This window comes from Plasmodium coatneyi, chromosome 7, assembly GCF_001680005.1.
Source record: "Plasmodium coatneyi strain Hackeri chromosome 7, complete sequence".
Classification (NCBI taxonomy): domain Eukaryota; phylum Apicomplexa; class Aconoidasida; order Haemosporida; family Plasmodiidae; genus Plasmodium; species Plasmodium coatneyi.
In genome coordinates, this window is record NC_033562.1 from 1,554,741 (window position 1) to 1,576,076 (window position 21,336).

The 21,336-nt window shown below is 36.1% G+C and overlaps 3 protein-coding genes across 3 annotated transcripts; 1 reads left to right on the forward strand and 2 right to left on the reverse strand.

Moving 5' to 3' along the window:
• Positions 1-12: 12 nt before the first annotated feature.
• PCOAH_00018930 (DEAD/DEAH box helicase) lies at positions 13-7,498 on the forward strand (the record flags this gene model as incomplete). Its single annotated transcript, XM_020058702.1, has 2 exons — positions 13-6,843; positions 7,040-7,498. 2 exons carry the CDS (start codon positions 13-15, stop codon positions 7,496-7,498), a joined length of 7,290 nt encoding a protein of 2,429 aa, XP_019914171.1.
• Positions 7,499-9,042: 1,544 nt separating this feature from the next.
• PCOAH_00018940 (Uncharacterized protein) lies at positions 9,043-14,166 on the reverse strand (the record flags this gene model as incomplete). Its single annotated transcript, XM_020058703.1, has 1 exon — positions 9,043-14,166. The coding sequence occupies one exon, from the start codon at positions 14,164-14,166 to the stop codon at positions 9,043-9,045; it is 5,124 nt and encodes a 1,707-aa protein (XP_019914118.1).
• Positions 14,167-14,201: 35 nt separating this feature from the next.
• On the reverse strand, positions 14,202-18,572 carry PCOAH_00018950 (Uncharacterized protein; the record flags this gene model as incomplete). The annotated part of the gene is made up of 1 exon (XM_020058704.1): positions 14,202-18,572. The coding sequence occupies one exon, from the start codon at positions 18,570-18,572 to the stop codon at positions 14,202-14,204; it is 4,371 nt and encodes a 1,456-aa protein (XP_019913990.1).
• Positions 18,573-21,336: the final 2,764 nt, after the last annotated feature.

The window sequence follows — 21,336 nt, forward strand, 5'->3', positions numbered from 1 at the left end:
ACGGTGTCTAGAATGAATTTAGCCAATGATGAATATCGAATTAACAAGCTGCTAGACATGAAGGACCTACGAATAGCGGAATCTGATGGGAGGAAGAGATACGCATTTTTTAAGGAGTGTACAGAAAATGACCTGAACGATGTAGAAAATGTAGTGAATAATAAATCGATAAGTGTAGATACGAAGATAGAAATATTTTATTCAAAATTGCATAGCAAAATATTTGACATTTTTCGAATTGTGGCAGATTATAACTGCTTGTATATCATAAATGGGGAGGGACTAATCATCCACATCTGTATGTTGTTATCAAAATTTTATTCCTTCGAAAATGAAGAAGATAAAAATATTCTGTCCTTTAATAATTCTCTAAATATTAGCAGCGCAATTTATTACGTAGAAAAGATACTAAGCGATTTATCTGTGTGTAACTCAAATTTTCACATAATATTTTTCAACATTTTTAACATATTTTTCGAGAAAGAGTCTAGCATTTTTAGGAATTATAATTTAGTAAGAAACGCTTTTATCATTCATTGTAAGAAAAATTTGATTCCATTTTTTATTTTTGACAATTGGTACAATGATAGCAACTACAATTTTTATTTGATAAAGTACAAGCCCCTGTTTATGTTTGTCGAAGATAGTTCGTCCTTTTTGTATGCGTTTAATAAGTTTTACGTGAGTCCGATTGGGAAGGATGCTAAGGCGAATATATCCAGTGAGAGAGGGGGGGTTCAAAAGAAGGACGGAGAAGCAAGCACCGGGAAGGGTACAAACTACGAGGAATACATTGTGAAGAAAAGAATTTACGACCACTACAATGAAGAGATAAGGGAGTTGTCCATTTGTTTTTACTTTCTTCTGATCAATAACATATCGAGGGATATTAAGTGCGTGTTTTTTTATAATTTCGAGTCTGAGAAGAACACTATAAATGCGTTTTCTATAAATTACATGGGCATCAATTTTAAGGTCCTGGCAATGCTGAATAAGGAGGCGTCTGTTCTGTTTGACAGAAAGTTTTATGGACGGGAAGCAGCTCAGGGGGGAAAGTATGACGGGAAGAAGTCAAGCAGGATGACGAAACTTCTTATCACGTCGCATGATATAAAAGATTACGACTTGCTGCATAAAGAGGAGGAAAAGTATAGCGAAGAGGAACAGCAAATTTTGGAGTCATTTTCAAAGCGGGTTATTCAAAATGGGACAAATTTGAAGAACGTCGTTCTGGGCCTTTTTTACGAGAAGAGCAAAGCGATAAAGGGGATAAACGAGCAGAAAAAATGGGACCATTTTGTATTCACCCTGAAGCTCCTTTTTATGCACAATTATTTAATAGAAAAGTTGAACATGAAAAATTTATGTGTGTATGACCAGTGTAAGGGCGATAGTGAGGACATTGCAAAAGGAGTAAAAAGCGGTGTAGAACCGTACGTACGGTTGTATTTAGATATATACAACTTCGTTTTGAAGACGCTTCAGAAGGATGCCCATTGTGATGCTTTGAAAAGCGCGAAGAACGTCGATTTGTTAAACTTTTTTAATGCTTCCATAGTGCACAATCTGATCAATTTTGTGTGTTTTAAGTTGAAAAAAAATGTGTACGTTATTGAGCATGAAGATTTTTCATTCGAAGGGAAGAACTTTTTCGAAGGGGCTTTTAAAAATGTAGTAGGCGATGATGGCATTTCTTTTTTTCCCCTCAATTTTGCATTTCTGAAGGATGATATAAACTTTTTGCAAAAACGGGAAGCGGGTGATTTGGGGAACCAATCGGAAGAACCAAGTAACAGTGGCAGAAACGCGGGGCAGGAAAAGGGAGGAGAACTCGCCACAGGGAATGAAAAAAACGCACGTAGCGGTAATGTACCCACAAATGTCAATTTAATAAAAATTAGAAATGATTTTATAGAAACCTTTTTCAGCGTAGAAGATTTAGTAAAGAATGACAAAGTGGAGGAGGATACAAAAAGGGTGAAAATCAAGTTGAACTTAGTAAACAAATGCGTAGAATATGATAGCGAATTTTTCGAGTTGTCCGGATTGTTGCACATTAGTGATAGGGAGAGCCTAATGGATATTCTGAAGAGTTACTTTAAAATATCGAGAGATAATCGGGTCCCACTAAACATGAAGGATAAGGACGATAAGTACAAATTAAGGCGCCAGCAGAGGGACGAAAAGAGGAAAGCAGTAATCGCAAAGTATTTAAATATCAGTTCGCTACATCATCCTATTGTCATTTCGGAGAATCACCCCTGGATAAAGTACTACGTTTATACTATCGAAAAATTGTATAACTATTTGAAAGATGAGGAGAAAAAAAATGGAATCAAGTTTAGAATGAAAAGGCTGTTTGATGGGTCCTCCGATGGGGAAATGAATCAGCTGGAGGGGCAAAGCAAAGGGAGTAAAAAAAAAACGAAGAAAAATAAAAACGACATATTCGAAATTTTGGATGACTCAAATGAGGATAGCGATTTAGAAAATGATATGAAGCACGAAAGGAGGAATAACAAGGAGGAAAACAAAAAAGGTCGTAATGAAAAAGCAGCTAAAAAAGGCGGCAAAGCGAATGTAAACACATTAAGCAGGAAAGATGAAATTTTGAAAAAAAAAGAAATGTCAAGTGAGAAGAAAATTTACGAAGTAGACTTAGAAAGGTACAATGTGTTAGAAGCCAAGGTAAATAAACTGCGAAGCAATAATAGCTACTCAGACATGAACACCTGGTCGCTGGATATCATTTCCGGATTTAACAGACTAGTAGATGTGTACAATTTTAACAACGTTACAAATTTGATCAAAAGTGTGGAACTGCAAATAAAAATTAGCATAAAGGTTTTAACGAGCATGTTTGAAATTATCATGTACACGAAATTGAAGAATGTGAAAACGAGCAGGCAGAAATCGGACGCAATTAGGAGCGTCATGCTGATCTACAAATTGACCAACGAAATTTTTAACAAATTTAAGGAAAATTTGAGCGAAAAGGATATAGTACAACTACAAACAGTGTTGCTATCACTAGGGTTCAAGAATAGCAGTTATAATTTGTTCGAAGAGTACGTAAAAGTAAGGAGGAACCTTTCTAAATTGTCTGGAGAGGGAGGAGGAGAAGAAGAGGCAGATGAAGGTAATGTAGGCTCTGCGAAAGTGGGAAAAGGAAATGAAAAGAACAAACTGAAAGATAGTGCAACATTGAATGATAAGAAAAAAGGAGCGAAACAAAGTGGCAACCAAGGAAAGAGCAAGGGGGGAAAGAAAGCGAACGAGATGGACGCACAGAATGATGGAAGCGGGTCCAAACAGGGCAAGCATAAAGAAGGGGGAAAAGATGCACAAGATATTTATAAGTACAAACTGGAGTCTGTTCAACATTATAGTGAACTAAAAATAGATGAGAAGAAGGAACACGAATTTCAGTTGTATTATATGTACTACTTGTTAGATAGAACAACTGGTAATATAAAGGACAAGCGAGTGCTGTTCACCCTGGACACTTGGCAATATAACATTTTAAATTTGGTGGATAGGAGGAAGAGCATTTTAGTTTCGTGCCCCACAAGTAGTGGTAAAACATTTATTTGCTACTACGTAATGGACAAGGTGCTACGATTAAACAACGACAGTGTGGTTGTGTATGTAGCTCCTAACGACACTTTGGCATTTCAAATTTATCATGAAGTCAATGGAAGATTTAGCACCAAGGGGTACTCAAAATATGGGGGAAATAAATTATGTTCCTATATGACGGATAAATATGCAGAGGAAAATGCGTTAGATGCTCAGATAGTCATCGTTTTACCGACTGTGTTTGAAAATATTTTACTTTCCGGATATGCTGTAAATGATGAAAATTCAAATTTGAATGTGTCCAAATTTATTAGCCGAATTGAGTACATCATTTTTGATGAAATCCACTGTATAGGAGATAAGGAATTTTATGGCGCACAGATAGAGAATATTATCCATTTGTGTAATGCGCCCTTTTTGGCCCTATCGGCAACGATAGGTAATATAAAATATTTTTACTCCTGGCTGCAGAACGTGATGATGAAGAAGGGAAAAGGGGAACAGGACTTGCACTTAATAAAATTTTACGAGCGTTTTTCAGACTTAATTTTGTACGTGTACACGAACAATAATTTGCACCACCTGAACCCGTTGGCTTGCTTCAATTTTAGGGACATTTTGTATAAGGGGATCAATAAAGATTTTTATTGTAACCCTAGGGAGATTTACGAAATTATAATTGTGCTGTTCGAGTTGGCGAGGAAGAATAACTTCTACCACCTGGTGGAATTTTTAGAACCTTCTTTTTATTTCCAGTACACGAGGTGTATAAACAAAAAGCAGTTCATTTATTATATGCACACTGTGAAGGAGACCATCGTTTACTTGATTCAAAATAAATACATCTCCAATTTGGACTACGATATGTTCATACACATTTTGCTGTCGAATTATATGAAGAACACTGAGTGGGTGAAGGACGAGGGGGGTAATGAGGGGGTTAACGAGGAGGCACCCAAGAAGGAATCGTCGAAAAGCACCCCAAGCAGTAGCGCCACGAAACACCTGTACAGCAAAAGTACGCAGGAAGTTGTTCCAAAGCAGCAGCTTTTCCAGGAACTGTACAAAAGTGTTGTACTGGACAAGAAGTACATAATGAACAAGTCACATGACTTGGTGAAGTACACCGAAACGGTAAACACGGAACAGGAATATCTAGACAGCAGTAAATTGATAGAATTATTAAAGCAGTTAGAACAGATTAACTTCCTCCCATGTATTGTATTCAACTTTGAAAGAAAGGAGCTTGAAGATATGACTATAAATCTGATTAACGAACTTATGAAAAGACAACATGATAAATATTACGGAGATGAAGAAAGGACTTTTAACACCAAGATGGAAAATAAAATGAGACAAGAAAGGTACGAAAATTTGCTCAAACAGAGAGAAATATTGTTAAAAATGAAGACTGTTTCGCGTAATCAGAGATTGGAACAAAATATGGATAAGGAATATTTGGACATGCTCAATGAGGAGGAGATCCCAGAACCACCAGTCGACGTTTCGGAAGAATATGACGGAGACTTCTACTTTTGTAACAGGAAAGTCTACATTAATTATGTTACCGAGATAGAGGATTTGATCAGAGAAGCGGAAAGAGCCATCGAAGGAAGGAAGTACAAATCTGTGCTAATCGAAGGAATGAAAAGGGGAATAGGCCTACATTATGAAGTACTGCCTTACAAATTTACTATCATTGTGGAGTCCCTATTTAGATTAGGATATATTAAAATTATTTTTAGCAATAAGAATTTATCGCTAGGTATTAATATACCTTGTAAATCTATCATTTTTGCTGGACATACTTTCGAACTAAATTCAGTCATGTTTAAACAGACCTCTGGAAGAGCAGGAAGAAGAGGGTTCGATTTGTATGGAAATATTATCATATGGAATATTAACTTTAAAAATTTAAGCAGATTAATTACATCCCCTCTGCAGACCTTGTCAGGTTCCTATGCTGTGAATTTTACAAACATTTGCAGAAGTATGCTTTTGTACAATTGCTTGAAGAAGAATAAAGACATGGAGGAAATTACGAACAGAAACAAAGCGGTCGTTAATAAGCCCATTAAGAAGAAGAAGAAAGATGAAACCATGACTGTTGCTGAGAAGGAAGAGATATTTGAGAAAAACAGAATTATTAATGTAAATTTTTTTACCCGAATTAATGGTATCCTAAGCGTTTTTTACAATTCGTTGTATTATGTAAATGCCTTTCAACATTGGGGGGATGGCAACGGGGATGATAAAACGAGCTCTCATTTTTCGGAACGTGTGACTATGGCGAAGGGGGGCGCACCAAACCAGCAGGAATTGCAAAATGGGAATTTAGCGCAGAATGACATTTCTTCCTCCGCTGATGCGGCACACGTGGGGAATGAGAAGAACCCCATAGTTGAAACGACTGAATTGTTGAATTACCACCCGAGCGAATTCGATCTTCAGAAGGAGAAAACCAATGCGCTGAAAAAATACGTGGATAGAAAATACGAATACAACGACTTATGCTGCGAATTTTTAGCCATGAATAAGGGGAAGGGAAGTGAAGTAAAGGAAGGAGAAAAACACTTAAAGGAGTTGTGCTTCAGAATTAAAGCCCACTTTTTAATGTTTATAAACATTTTGGTCGAGATGGAAGCAATAGATGAAGAGTGCAATATAATAAATATGACCGAGCTAGCCATATTTTTAAAAAAAGAATGTGACAACAATTTAATATTAACCTACTTGTTAGTGAAAAGGGTATTACATAACATTGTTGGAGATGGCACATTTTTAGGCTCCTCTGTTGGTATGATTCCGCTGCAAAAAATAATTGACCGTGTAACATTTGAGAAGAATTATTCACGTAATGTTTTGGTGGACGATTCTGCAAGGGGGCAATTCATTTTGTTATTTATTCTTTCCCATTTTATTAATAAAATAAAAGAAAACAAAATAGCCTTGACGAAGGTGCTAATAAATTTCCATTGTAAAGTTAGAACTAAGTTGGAGTTGTTCAGCTCCACGTATTTCCCCTTATTGCACATTTTGCCTGCCCCTGTGAGGAAGCATATAAAGAACATTGAAGGTGTTTTGTTAAGGTACCTCATGAATTACTCCTTGCTCGTTTTAGCAAAATTAAATCTGTTGCAGAGGAAGAAGACGTACTTACTGCCCTACACCCAACTGTACATTTTCGAGCAGCACCCATCACTCCATTTGAGGGAGATATTTCAGGAGGGTCATTCCGAGTATTTGGCCTTTTATCAGGAGAAGGTTAGGAAAAGAGAGTGATCATTGACACAGTGTGGTTTGAATGTGTTATATATTCCGGAGTGAAAATTTACTCCCCCGCTTTAGCGATCATGCATGTTTCCAATTGGGTCGAAAAAAAGGGAAGCAAGACGAATATGGCATTTTTTTTTTTTTTTTTCTCATTTTAACCATTTATTCTTTTTTTCCTTTTTTGCAGCTCCGAGAGTACAAAGTAAGATCACCCTTCTTGGCTTCCCTATACCATTGTGACAATTTCGAAACGGTAGATGAACTGCTTTACACGTCCATATTGGACTTAGATATAAGGAAGAACATGATTCCAGATATTGGAGAGGATTACATTTCCTTTTTTAAATTCGAAGATGACGTAATAAAAGAGGAAAAGGTGTGCTTGAAGAATTCGTACATTTTGGATTATTTTATTCATGGCAAATATAACGTACTGAGGAGCAAGAATGACTTGGGTCAGTATAGCTGGTACATAGTGGATCGATTTATCCAGGCATTAAATAACATCGAACACTTTTTGCATGGAGTGAAGAAGGATAGTCTGTTGCTATCGTCCGACGTTTTTTACACGTACCTGAACACCTTGAAGGACGTTTTGGAGAAGTACTTCAAGTCGATTAATTCTGCGCAGGCGCAGAATGATTAGCAATGTGCTGAGGCGATCTTGTAAAGGATAAGTTAAATGGGTTGAACGGGTTCGAGAGGGGGGCACGTTAGTACATTGAATACCCCAATTTTGTTACATATTGCCACACACTGCAACAATTTGCCTCACTTTTCCACGGCGCATGGTGTGATTTATAGTGTTACTCATTCTTTTCTATTTTGACAAATTGTGATGTCACGCATGAGAGGGTACCTATTCGCATGTCGCCATTTTCGCAGCCATTGCGTGCACGCTGCATGGATGCAAGATTGCTAATTTATTTTGTGTGTATATATCATTAGCGCTTTTTTCTAAAGCCGTGTTAGTAATTTACCTTATTAACATAAAATCCAATTTAAGAGACTTTTAAAAATGTATATTAATAAAATTCCTTCTTTTTTTTCTTTCTGTTGTATATATTTTTTTGGACTATTATTTCACCCAAAAAGGGTTTACAAAATTGTCATTGTGTGGCTGAGGCCTCTTAGAGATGCTCCCAAAAGATGGGAAACTCAGAAAGGTGTTTTTTTTTTTTTTTATAAAACTTTTCACATGGAAAAAAGGTGCTACTGCTGCGCTTGTTTGAAGGGGTGTCAAGTTGTCTGTGCTTATATTCCTTATGTAAGTTTGTTCAAGGGCAAAAAAAAAAAAAAAAAAAAGGACACAACTAAGTGTGCTCATTATATATATATATATATATATATGTGTGTGTGTGTCTGTCTGTACAGTGCAACAGCACAATGTGCAAGCGCACTCGTGTGAAATAGGTGCCTTTTGATGAGACAGAAAAAAGGGGTTACTGGGCTACTTAGCGCAGTGGCTGTTGGACAAAATAAACCTACACAGGTATGTACATGCATGTACGTAACTACTTCGTGATGTGCAAAAGGGAGAACATACGATTGGTCCATTTTGTGCCAACAAATTAAGAACAGATGGATGTTTAGGGTGATGCATTAAGTGAGTACACTGAAATGGGGTGGAAAACAAAAAGGGGCAACATGTGTCTGTATGGGCATTCAAATAGACGCACTACGCAAGAACGACACGTTGTTCCTTTACTTTCAACACTACAAGTGCAACAAAAAAAACGTAAACAAAAAAAAAAAAAAAAAAAAAAAAAAAAAAGGAGCGTAAGTGTGTACAAAGTTATGCACAACTTCTAACTACAAAAAATATGTACCGCAGAATGCACGTTTCATTTATGCATTGAAACACATAGGAATTGCGATCGGGGGCTACATACACATATATGTCCACATACAATGAAGGAAAAAAAAAAATGGAAAAAATTAAATTATATAAAAACTTAATTCTGTAAACGTAAAAAAAAGTAAAGAAATCTTCATTATTATGGATCACACAAATGTTCGTGGCGGATTTTTGGCATTCTTTATGATCCTTTATCCACTTGGAATATTCAAAACGAAAAAAGAGCTAATAAAATGGGTAAGAGGGCAAAGAAGGGTGCGAAATTTACTTCAACAAGGTAACTGCAAGTTCGGTTATATTATATGTGCAACTGTCACGGATTGGAAGACACTCTAAAAATCACATGCGGAGTCATCGTCCAAATTGTAGTAAGCTTCATATTCTTTTTTCAATTTTTTTACGTCCCCGTACAATTCCTTAAATGAGCATCTTCTGGATGGTATAAATTGCAAACATTTTTTTATTATATTTCTAACTCTCCTTTTCCAAAAGACATCAGCAAAAATTCCTCTAGTTGGCAATAAATCATTAATGGTGACATTTTTTTCTCCAGAATAAATGTTTGTACTGTTTTTACAATTCCATTCACACAACACATCGACTACCTTAACTTCGTCTCTGTTAACAACGCTAAATAAACTGTTTCCACCAAATAATTGGCATATTACTAGTCCGACGCTGAACATTGTGGTTTCTGTTGTAAACTTGATAACCCATGAATCAATATTTTGCATTTTAAAATATTCATTTTCTTTTTTTTTTTTTTTCTTCTTTTCCGGTTCGTTTAATTTTATTTCCATATCTTTTATTTTCTCATCTTTTTTTTTTAAAAACTCTTTTATTTCTTCGTTATCTGAGTAATGTTCTAGCGCACCGTCATCCTTCATGTCATGCGTGCATATCTTCATTAAGTAGTGACCTCTTAATATGTCTTCCTGTTCGTTATTTGGATGACCATCCAAGGTTGCTTGTTTATCGGACGAGTGGGCATTTGCGTCTTTTGAATTGGCGTTGGGTGGGACGAGGTCAATCGGTTTGCATCCTGGGGGTACACTGTTTTTGTTTTCTCTAATGGGGTTGGTAGTGCTTTTCTTGTTGCCGCTGCTTGCACTTATTTCATTATGCCCGTTTTTCTGGAACATCTTCGTGCTGTTGTAGTTGTCCTTTTGGGAAACGCCGCTATGAGGAATGCTGCTGACCGGATTACCATTGAGTGCGTTACCGTTGTTGCTCTTTCGAATGGTTCCATTTTTGCACACATCGATCATATTGGGATGGTTCTGGGAAAGACCCACATTGGCATTTACCGGGTGGGGAACTGGACCGTTTTTCTCCATCTTGGTCGTTCTCTTATTACCACTGTTGTTCCTCCTGTTGTTGGTGGTGCTACTCTTGGCGTTATTCCTACTGTTATTCCTACTTTTATTCATCTTGTTATTCCTGTTGTTATAGCTGCTGGCACCGCTGACACTGGCACAGTAAGTACTATCCCTATTCCTGGAAGAAAGGGATAGTGCAGCATCCTGCTCACTATTGCATGAGCATTTTTGATTCACTGGACTAAGTGACTGCCCACTAAGCATAAAATCTCTCTTCCTCACAATGGGCTGAATAAAACGCAAGTCTAGGAGTTTCTTCCACCTGTGCTTTATTCTTAATTGTCTCGTTTTCATAATGTGGAAAATGTTCGAATCGGGACCATACCATGTCTTTCTAAACTGTTCGGATTTACTTTGAGATGACAATAGGAAAACTAGGAGGGCACATTCAGGAGAACAAAACCCCTTGGTACATATTACATAGTATAGGAAATTATTAAAGTTCTTTTGAGAATTATTACTTTTAATTTTTTCATAGTAGGCAGGATTTGTTGGAAAATAGAAGCGTCTTCCCGGTAATGCATCGCCCATATCTATAATGGTAACTTTTTTACAAACGATTTTGGAAATTCCCATTTCATATTCAATCATAATATTTCCCGGTTTTGTGTCCCAATTAATGATTGGATTGTCAACAGATTCGCATATAATCATTAAATGCTTAACTAATTTTTTGCAAATGTCCAGCAGAAAATGACCTTGTTTTACATTTTCCGTTCCTTTTAATTTCTGAATAATGTAGGTTAATGTACACCCGTCAATCATTTGCATAGCTACTCCTAGCACGTGCTCATTACTTTTTGTTATTCCAACGCTTGTCCAAAGATATTTTGGTACCGAACCGGGATGTTTTTTGTTTTTTCTTAAAATTTCTTTTGCCATGGAACTTTGGCGTGTTGCATTTTTCTCTTTACACCTTTTGCAAACATTGATATTCATTTTACTGGGATTGTAAATATTGTCATTTGGAGAAATGTCTTGTGCGTGTGTATTTAGGGGAAGCTTCTGTAAATCGTGATTTTGTGGTAAGTTCTTACGGGGGGAGGAAATATTAGAGACTACACTTTGGAGCACTTCCCTTTTTACTGGAGATGTGGATTTCGAACCGCATGCAGAAATTTTCGATAATTTTGCGTTAATACAGGTATTATTTTGTTGCCTACTTTTCTCATTCGTGGTATCGGTATCCTTACTTTTGATTTCAAAATTGGCAATTTTTTTTCTCTTTTTCGTATTAATTCCTCTTTTTTTGTTTATAATTTTATGCTTTGTTTTTAGTTTGGTTTGCTTTCTGGTAATCCGTTTATTTCGGACATTTTTATTTTTGCCCACCTTGTGTTTCTTGTTGGCGATTTGTTTGCGCTTTCTCCTGATGCTTTGTCTCTTCATTTTGTTTCTTCTGTGTAGGTATATACTTCGGCTGTTTTTGCGATTGGCACGATTGAAATGGGTGCCACGACTACTTCCGATGCTTCGACTGGTGGGTTCACTTCCGCCATTGCTGGGGATGTTTTTCTTTCTTCCAATTTCTCCGTTTTCTTCTTTGCTTCTTCCGTTACTATACACTTGAGGAATGTAATTATTTTCCTTCACACGTGGATCATTTTTATGCATGCATGAATTATTGAAGGCGTCCACATGTTGACCCATCAGTTTTTTCTTCTTCGCAGTAGCTGTTTCAGAAAGAAAGTTGTCTTCATTATTTTTTTCAGCGTAAATGTTCAAAAGGTCTCTGTTTAAGGTGCTTTTATTCCCATCATTTGGTAACTGCAGATCTTTGTCGAAGAATATGTTTAAGCAGTACTTGCATATAAATGGGTAAACAGCGTTGTTGTTTGCAGAATTGGTGGAAATGTCTCCAATTGGAACTTGACTCAGTTCGCTCGTGAGGTTGTTATTGGTTATGCTGTTCTGTTTAGTATTAGTGGTGGTGCTACTTAGGCCGTTACTTCCGCAGATATTTTTATCTTCACTTATTTTGTCCTCTTCCATGCTGTAGTTGTACTTTGGTTGCTGCTCATAATTGCATGCATGCATATCATTGTTGGGGGGAAATGTATTATTCATTAAATTTCTAATGCTGAGAATTTCTGAAAGGTACAAATCTAGGTTTTCATTTGAGGAGTGACACGAATCGGGGTGTTTATTCGTGGAGAGACACATATCAAGATGGTTATTTGTACTTGTGTCTTTTTGGGAATAGAATTTTTTATACGATTCTAGGTATTGGCTGTTTGATAAATCAGAGCTGGAGATATTCAGAGATGAGAAGCTATCAAACAGGGCAGTTTCGTTACCTTGAAGAATATTTTTCATACTTTGCTCATTGCATTTTCTTAGATATTCCTCCGATTGGTATTTTCTCTGTGCATAATTTTCAATTTCGATATTGACATTTTTGAGTTGTTTTCCCTCAGATAGGAGGCTGTGTATTTTGTACTTCAATTTGTTTATTCCACATGTAGTCGTATTTAATATTTTGATGGCAAATTTATTTGCTGGTATAATTTTTATGGTATGCCGATAAATCGTAAAGGGATTACTTATGTGTTCATTGACGCAGTTGTATCTAATTACATGCTTGATTATATTGTATGTTGTGTTTGCCTCCGTGCTCATTTTTTGCACAAGCAAATTATTACACTGATCTTTTAATATGTCGTATATGGACTTATATGAAAATAACCTTAACAAATTTATCTTTTTTATTATTTGGATGAGCCTTTTGCAGAGCGCGTCGTGGGGAGCACTTTCGGGGCTGTTCTGCCGTCCATTTGGTTGTTCAATTGGTTGCTCATTTGGTTGTTCATTTTGGCGTAAATTGTCCACGTGTTTCGAGCTTGGGACGTTGGTCTGTTTGCCCCCTGCAACGGCGTTATTACCACTGTTACCATTGATACTATTATTGCCATTATTGTTATCCATGCAGTTGTGAAACAATTCCCTCTTCTTTTTCATGATAGAGCAGCTTTTGTTAATGTTTTCGTTGCTTAAAAAATTGAAATGTGTATCGTTTGGGCCTGTTCGTAGGGCAGTCAAATGGGAAAATCCCGCATTGCCCGTTTGGCCGTCTCTATTTGTAGCATTTGAGCCTTCTGGCCTTACATTGGGGTCGTCATTTTTAGCACTAGCGTTAGAATTCGCATTCGTATTTACATTAATGTTAACTATCCTGGAGGTGTACATATCACTTGGGGCCGGGCCGTTGGTATTAGCATAACAGTTAGGGGTGTTGTCCACCATGTTTTTACCTGCGTTTTTCGACTTTTTCATAGTACATATATTTTCATCATAACTACCCACATTGATGATGTGCGCATTTTGCGGCATTTCTCCTTGGACGATATTTGGCTGATCGTTAGAGGTTTGCTTTGATGTGCCCGTTTGCGGCAAATTCATATAAGACAAAAAGTTTCTTTTCCTGGAAGGTACGTTTTTCGAATTTGTTGAACTATTTTTGCTATCTTCCTTTGCGGCATTTATAGTATTCGCAAAATGGTTAAGAATCAAATTGGAATCCTCAGAGTGTTTGAGGAAGTCCTCTACATTGCTGTCATCAATTTCGAGATATTCCCCATAATTTTCGTTATCTATGTTTTTTTTCAGAAAATCATAGCTGTTTAAATTTCTTTTAAGTAAGTTATAGAAATCTTCAAAGTTTTGAATGTCGGCGTAGAAAATGTTGTTAATATTGTCCACAGCCACAATCTCTGCTTCATACACATCAAATTGGCATTTATTTTGCGAACTCAATTTTTTTCCTAACCTTATGTATGCATTTCCAAATTTTATGTCATAATTTATGTTCTTTACTATCTCTAAATATTGCTTGAATGAACTACAATTTTCGGACAATTTATCCATTAGGTTTTTCTCTACATTGCTAGTAGCTTTGGGACATATTAGGTCTTCAGTGGTCAAATTATCTTTTTTGGTGCTGTCCTCTTTATGGGGAGTTACTGCATTGTCTGTATCTTCCTTCTTGTTGTCTATTATATTTTTTTTTTTTTCTTCTTTGCCCTTGGAAAATCTGTTATTTCTTCTCTTTCCCCCCTTAGCGCAATTAGAATGAAGCATACTTTTTTTTTGAATATTTTTATGCTTATTACTGATCATTTTTTTTTCTGTTTTTTTTTTTTGCTTTTTTTCTTTTTTCCGGTAGTACTGCAGTCGTCCTGTTTATTGCAGCCCCTTCTGTTTTGGTCGTTTCCCTCCTGTTCGTTATCGTCTTCCTTGTTGTTGTTCTGGTTGCTGTTATCACCGTTTGGTTTGCCATTTCGGCCGCCGTTGTTGTTGTTATTCTTATTATTGTCGGTGCCGCTCTTTTTGCCACCCTCATTGCTTTCTTTGTCTCCTTGGTTGTCACTACCTTCGTCATTACCGCTTCGATTGTTTCCGCCTTCGTTATCCCCACTTTCGTTACCACCGAATTCGTTGTCCCTATGGTCGTTCATGGCACCACACATGCAGAAGATGTTCCTAACTCGGTTCACATGACTGCAGTTTCTGTAGCTATTAGGTACATTGCTATTATTTAAGGCGTGCGTATTTGCATTTGGCAAATTATCGCTGCAATTCCCTGTGATCATTCCTCTACCCATTTGTTTTTTTAAGGCATTATTGGATAGGCACTGTTCATCAAAGCGATATTCGTTTATGTAGTTGTTAGCAGGGTGTCCTCCATTTGTATTACGAACGTTCGGGTCCTTTCTCAGCTTCGAAAATCCCTCAAATGAGTTGAAAATCCTGTTGGTATGGTAATAATGTTCATTTCCTCTCATACCTGTGCTTTTGCACATTTTACACAATTTATTTTGTTTGTTCAAATTGATGTTATTAAAGGTATATACACCGTTGGGGATGACATAACAATTTGGTGGGGCATTATTTTGATGCGGTTGGGTGTACCTGTGGGTGCAGTTTATTTCATTGTTCCTGTCGACCGTTCTGCTGAAATAACTGTTGTTGCTGTTGTTGAAAAAGGCGCCGAAGTAGTAGCTCATGTCTTTTTCTTCATTCTGCGGGAGTTGGCCACTTTTAACGAAAATTCCGTTGCCGTACTGGGGCGCGCGGTTGCTTCTTCCTATAGAATAGTTGCTGCGGGAATGAGTATTGAACCCATTTCCGCAACCGTAGTTTCCACTTCCGTGCATAAAACTGTTCGGATTTGTTTGCCACCTTATTTGCTGCCCATTGTTGCAGTAAGTCATATGGTTCATATTATGGTGTAAACTATTTTGACACCCGGTGCAAAGGTTTCTATGGTAGCTACTTCGCTCTATCGAATGGGTTATCTGATCCCTAATAATGTTTATGTTCGCATTGGAATGATTTCCCGCATTTCTATTATTCATAAAATTGTTGAGATTCGCATGTGTGTAGTTTTGCGTGTAGTTCCTTTTGTTCTCCATTTGGTTAGTTGGCCTAACTACGTTGTTGTAAAGTTTAGTGAATATTTCCTTTTCCATGTAGTAATGATCACTACTGTTAGGGTTCGCTTGGATTATATTCCTTCTGCTATCATTCGGTTTATGTGTGTTATTCGTTGGTTTATAATTCTTGCCATCACAACGCATTTTGTGCTTGTCCCTTCGGTGCAGGACGTGCAGCGCTAATTTTCCTTTCACTTGGAATTTCAAATACTGAGGGTGTCTACCTTCTGATTCGTCCAACATCCGTGGGTCCGAATTATTCGATTTGTTCCTTTTTGTATGATCACTTGTGCATGTTTTCATTCCCCTTTCTTCAGATTTAAGCGTGCAATTGGGGGTGTAGAGAACATCATTTCTGTGTTGTCCTGTATGCACTCTTAATCCTATGTGCGCTTGATTTTTCAGGCTTCTCTCGTGTGTACTACTACATGAGCTTCCACTGGAAGTGCTATAGATACTACTTGCATTTTGATCCGAAGGGCCGTGTAAGCTATACCCCTGTCCCTTTCCAGTATATGCAACTTTCACAAAATCGCGTTTGAGGAAACCAGTAAGTGTGTTTATAACATGTATGTGCAAGAAATTTTTTATGCATTCTGATGCACCCGAGCTGAGCTTCTTTAGTTTATGCCTCTTTTTGCAAACATGTCTATATTTTATTTTGATATCCGATGGAGCAGCAAAATAGTGGCAAAAGTAGAGAATTAGCTTCTTCATAGCGTAATACAGTGTAGTATGATGATTTGAAGAACTTCCTGGGCTATTCTGATGAGGGAGTATTTCCTCTTCACGTATACATTGATGCGACCGTTCCGTCTTCCCCTTTTTATCCTTGAAATTTTTCAAGTATGCTGGCAAATTGACTTCCACTTCGGATTTCATAACCTCTACTTTCGGATCAGACAACCAGCTTATAAAATCTTTCTCGCAATACTTTTCCTGCTTACTACAACGTTCGCTACAAATATGGTGAAAAAAATGTTTGCGCTGGTATTTCACAACCCCATGTTGATCTCCAAAGTAATAGAGTAATAAACTTATTTTCTCCTTCGTGCGTAGCAGAATTTTTTTCTTTTTAAAATGATAAGTGATGATATATTCACATAGATCAAGGAAGAAAATGGCATAATTGATGATATTCTGATATTGTGTAACCAAAATTGTGTACTTTTTGAAAAATAAGGGTTTTGGGAAGGGTAATTTATTTCTTATTGTGGTAGAGATGGAGATTGCATTGGACACAGCTCTAAATATGGCGAATGTTGACATTCCTCTTTGGAAGAACGAATGACCCATTTGTGTTATGCAATTTTCTAGGCAATTTTGTACGCACAGGAATGACTCCTGATGAGTTACATTGCAGAAGCTACTCATAATTGCCTCTTGAAATATTACATAACAATGACGCGCTAAATAAACTGCTTGGTACAATTCGTAGTAAATATCATTTTGTATACACTGATGGGTGTCTCTTTGCATACAATATGGTATGCTTATTATTCTTGTGATTTTGATTCGGCATATGTCATTGTACTTTTTGTTTGTGGAATTTACAAATTCCATAATGCTGCCTCGTACGTTATATGATTTACACATAATTGTTGAAACTTCTAAGAATATAAAACTTCCGTTGTTTTTTATTTGTGGGACGGTACTGCTCAAGTGGTTTAGAAGGTCTACTACGTTTGCGATGGTTTCTTTTTTTCCCTTGTTATTCTTATTTTTTTTGTTTTTGTTTTTTTTTATTTTTTTTTCTTGTTCTTTTTGGTTTATATTAGGAATACTTCTCAACTTGGTGTTGCAGTTCGTGGTGGCAACATTATACTTCAGAGGACAGCACTCAACAAAAAGGACACACCACGATGGGGTTCCTTTGCACACTTCCGTGCAGTTGTCATGACAATGCATGTCTACATTATATACATCCATGACTATTTCGTGCACTACGAGAAATGACCTCTTGTTGGATCTCCCGCGCCTTATATCATTTGTGTTATTTCTTTTGTGAAATGGAGCATTTGATTTTGCATTTTTTGAGATGATTGACCCCTTTTTACCTCGAACATTTGCTCTACTTTTTCTTTTTGTGCATGTATAATATTCCATTTCGACAACCACCTTTTTAATGAGAACATTTAGCCTCCTTGCTTCATCCCTCTTTCTGCATCTGGTGTTATATTCTATACACTTGACGTATGGACAGTCGCCTCCAGCATACTTTTCAGTGACGTCTAATATGTCCATAGAGTGATTTCCCCCTTTTGACGCCCTGCTCTTACTGACTCTACGTAAACACTTCCGTGCATTGGCAGATTCTATGTTGTCCTTGCAAAATTTTGAAAAATTTTCACAAGCTGCCTTCAGATGAACTGCACTGTTTTGTAAGGCTAGGATATTTTCTACGGTGTTGAGGAAATTTTTTTTCTCGAATGGGTATACATTTTTTCTTATTTTTCTTTGCTTGATGAATCCCCTTTTAGAGTTCTTCGAACAGTTGCTACGGATCAGCTTTTCGCATTTCTCCTTGTTTAGAGTTGTTTTCCCTTTGAAACTGTTTTTAATGGATGACAACTGGTGCTTGCTCTTCGATGTATTTTCCTGCTTTGTTATTTTTTTTTCTCCTCTTATTTTGCTTATCTTCTTTTTAAGTGTACCTTTTAGCAGTTGGGTTCTGCATGTATTGTGTTCATATTTGTACATTACAAAATGTGTGTCCCCGTTATGCAAACTGATGGTGAGTTCATTTCTTTCTGTTGGTATGTCCTCGCTTTCGTTTTCATAGTCTTCTTCATTTTCACTGCTTTGTGTGCTTTGTATATTCAGCTGGTTTTGCTTTTCTCTCGTAGATAGGTAACTCACATTAGTGCTCCAACATGACACGTCCTGCTCTAGATAATTCTCCCTGCATGTTTTATTTTTATATACCCAAATGTCCGAAGTGCACGAGTCCCTCAGGAGGAATACTCCCTCATTATCACTATTGAGCATTGGTTCTACATCATCAGATTTAAGCTTAAAATGGCTAGTTTTCAGGTACGTCAGATAAATCATTTTCTTTTTCTAATGCAGGGTGTACAAAGCAGAGGCATCCTTATGCAATTATATATAATACTTTAAGTGTGTACCTATGGACCACCGCCAATTCAAGTATGTGTTCATGTAAATTTGGAAATTTGGCCAATTAAGGCAATTTCTTGTACGTATATATTAGCACACTTCCGAACTTCATAAAAATGAAAGCACGAATTGCCCGCTGCAAGCAGTTACGAACATAAATAGAGAGATAACTGGATTCAATAACTTAAATACGAAAGTATTCGCTTATCTTTTCGTGAACATGTCAATACGTGAAACGTAAGGATGTAGGGGAGTAGAAATGAGGAAGTAAAAGTAAAGGTGTAAAGGTATAGAGATGATAATTTGGAAAGAAAACACTGGAAAGGAAATTTTAGAAACAACAGTTTGGAAACAGAAACATGGAGGCAATAATTTTGGAAATGAACATGTAGAAACAAAATAAAAAAAAAAAAAAAATAAGTAAAATAAATGGCATTTACAATTTTCAGAATTTCACTAAAAATTAGAAAAAGCGTGTACACATGAATGTGAACACACATAAAAGAGGGCACAAAAATGCGTACACACGAATATTCATAAAAATGCGTACATGTACTAAAAAAAAAAGGAAGGTACCTGAAATTAATAGCATATTAATTTCCTACAATTGCATGCGAATAGGTGACGTTTTCTTATGTAATGAAATGCTGTAGGATGTACTAGCAAATAGGTGTGTCTTACCATTATATTTTATTTAATTAATGATTTGGTACTATAAAAAAAAAAGAGAAAAAAAAAAGGGACAAAAAGTTGCACTACACAAAAGTACACTGGTGTACAATGGGGTACAGTACTGTAGTTCAAAATAGCACGAACAGGTTATATTTAATATATGCCATTTATTACGTACACTTTTTAACGCTTTCTATTTTATAAAAAAAAAACAATAAGAAATTGGATAAAAGGTGAATGTGCCTTGTTTGCCACATGTAGTGTATTTTGTCAATTTTATGCTTTGTAAAATATTTCGACATGTTTTCATGTAGATGTATCCATGGTCGCTCTTTCAAAACGAAAGTGTACGTGACTGGTATTTTTCCATGCAGCGCGCGAAACGTATGCGTGTACGTATGCATGAGTACATTTGTGTACCCCTCACACATTAACATAACAGGCGTGTGAAAGCATGTACATAATATGCCTTACGTGACAAATGCTACGAACATTTAAAAATGGAAAAAAATTCACAAAGGCTTGATAAACGCGAGAACAAAAAAAAAAAATGTCGAAAAAATCGCGATATAAGGAACAAAAGGAAAAGAGAAAAACAATTTCCATAATGAAGCAAAATAAACAGAGAAAAATACTCAGTTATTTATGCCTAAATATAAATGTTTTTCTTTTCTCACAAAAAAAAAGAAATATAAGAATTCATAAGGAAATAAAACAACCAACATGCAAACTCTATACATACGTAGAGACGACAGTGTATCATGATATGTATACACCTCTCTAAAGCATAAAAATGGGGTTACTTTTCAAAATGAGAAAAAAAATTATCTGCCATAACTGCATTTTGGAAAGCGAAATATTCCAAAATGCGGGAACAGAAATGTACAGAAAAATCAAAAAAGGATTGTTCAAAAACGTACCAAAAAAAGCATACACAAGGGTATATAAATATATACAAATATATATATACATATGCGTACGCGTGGAACATACGTGAACATATAACTGTGCTTAATCATACTTAATTATAAAGGGAGAGGTGTGCATATTCAACCAAACCAATGAAGACATAATAGGAACGAAAAAAATGGATGTCTATGTGAAGAAAAGAAAAAAAATATATGAGCATCATGAGCGATACTCGTATTAATTTACAATCTTGTTTGTCACATTTTTTTTCACTTGTAACGAAAATAAAGTGTATAATTTTGTTCTAAATAAAAAAATATATATATAATGAATAAATGACAAAATGTACATAAAAATTTGGCGCAAATTTAATGAGGGATTTATTTACGCTCCCGAAGACAAGGAAAACACAAACAAAAAAAAAAAAAAAATATATCATATACTCTCAAAATATATTCATAGCAACCGAATAACAATTTTCGTCAATTTTATGTTCGGGCAGAATTACACTAATATATCTATTGATGGCTTCAATATGCGCATATATATGCATGCTTGTTCGCACATATATATGTTCTTCTTTTCTTGTGTAAGATCGCATAAAATTGCCAACGCGAGCCCTATATATTGTACAGTTCGTTTACAGAATTATGCTTTAGTTTTGTTTTTGCTTTGTTCTGCGTTCACTTTTTTGTTTTTGCTCTGTTGTTCTGTATTTATTTTAGGGGGGTTGTTTCTATTTTTATTGGTTATGCTTTGATTATTACATTTTTATTTGTTTTTTTTTTTTTTCACTTGTTTTTTTTTTCATTTCGTTCGTTTCACTTCACTTGGTTTATTGTTATTTTTTCCTTTCGCGAAACAATTGTAAAACAACCTTAAGAAGGAGAATAAAAAAATACAAAAAAAAAAAAAAAAAAAGCAAAGCACACAAGTGAGGTTTATGTGGTAGCGAAATGTAAAATAGCATTTTTGTTTTGATTGCGCATGTGCATTAGCAATAGAACGAATTATATTTGTAAACTCTTCCGTAGTTTACAAGTATGCCCGTGTATAAACAAGTATGAGCATATGCACAAGAAGATGTGCGCATTTAATCAAGCGCACATGTTCTGGA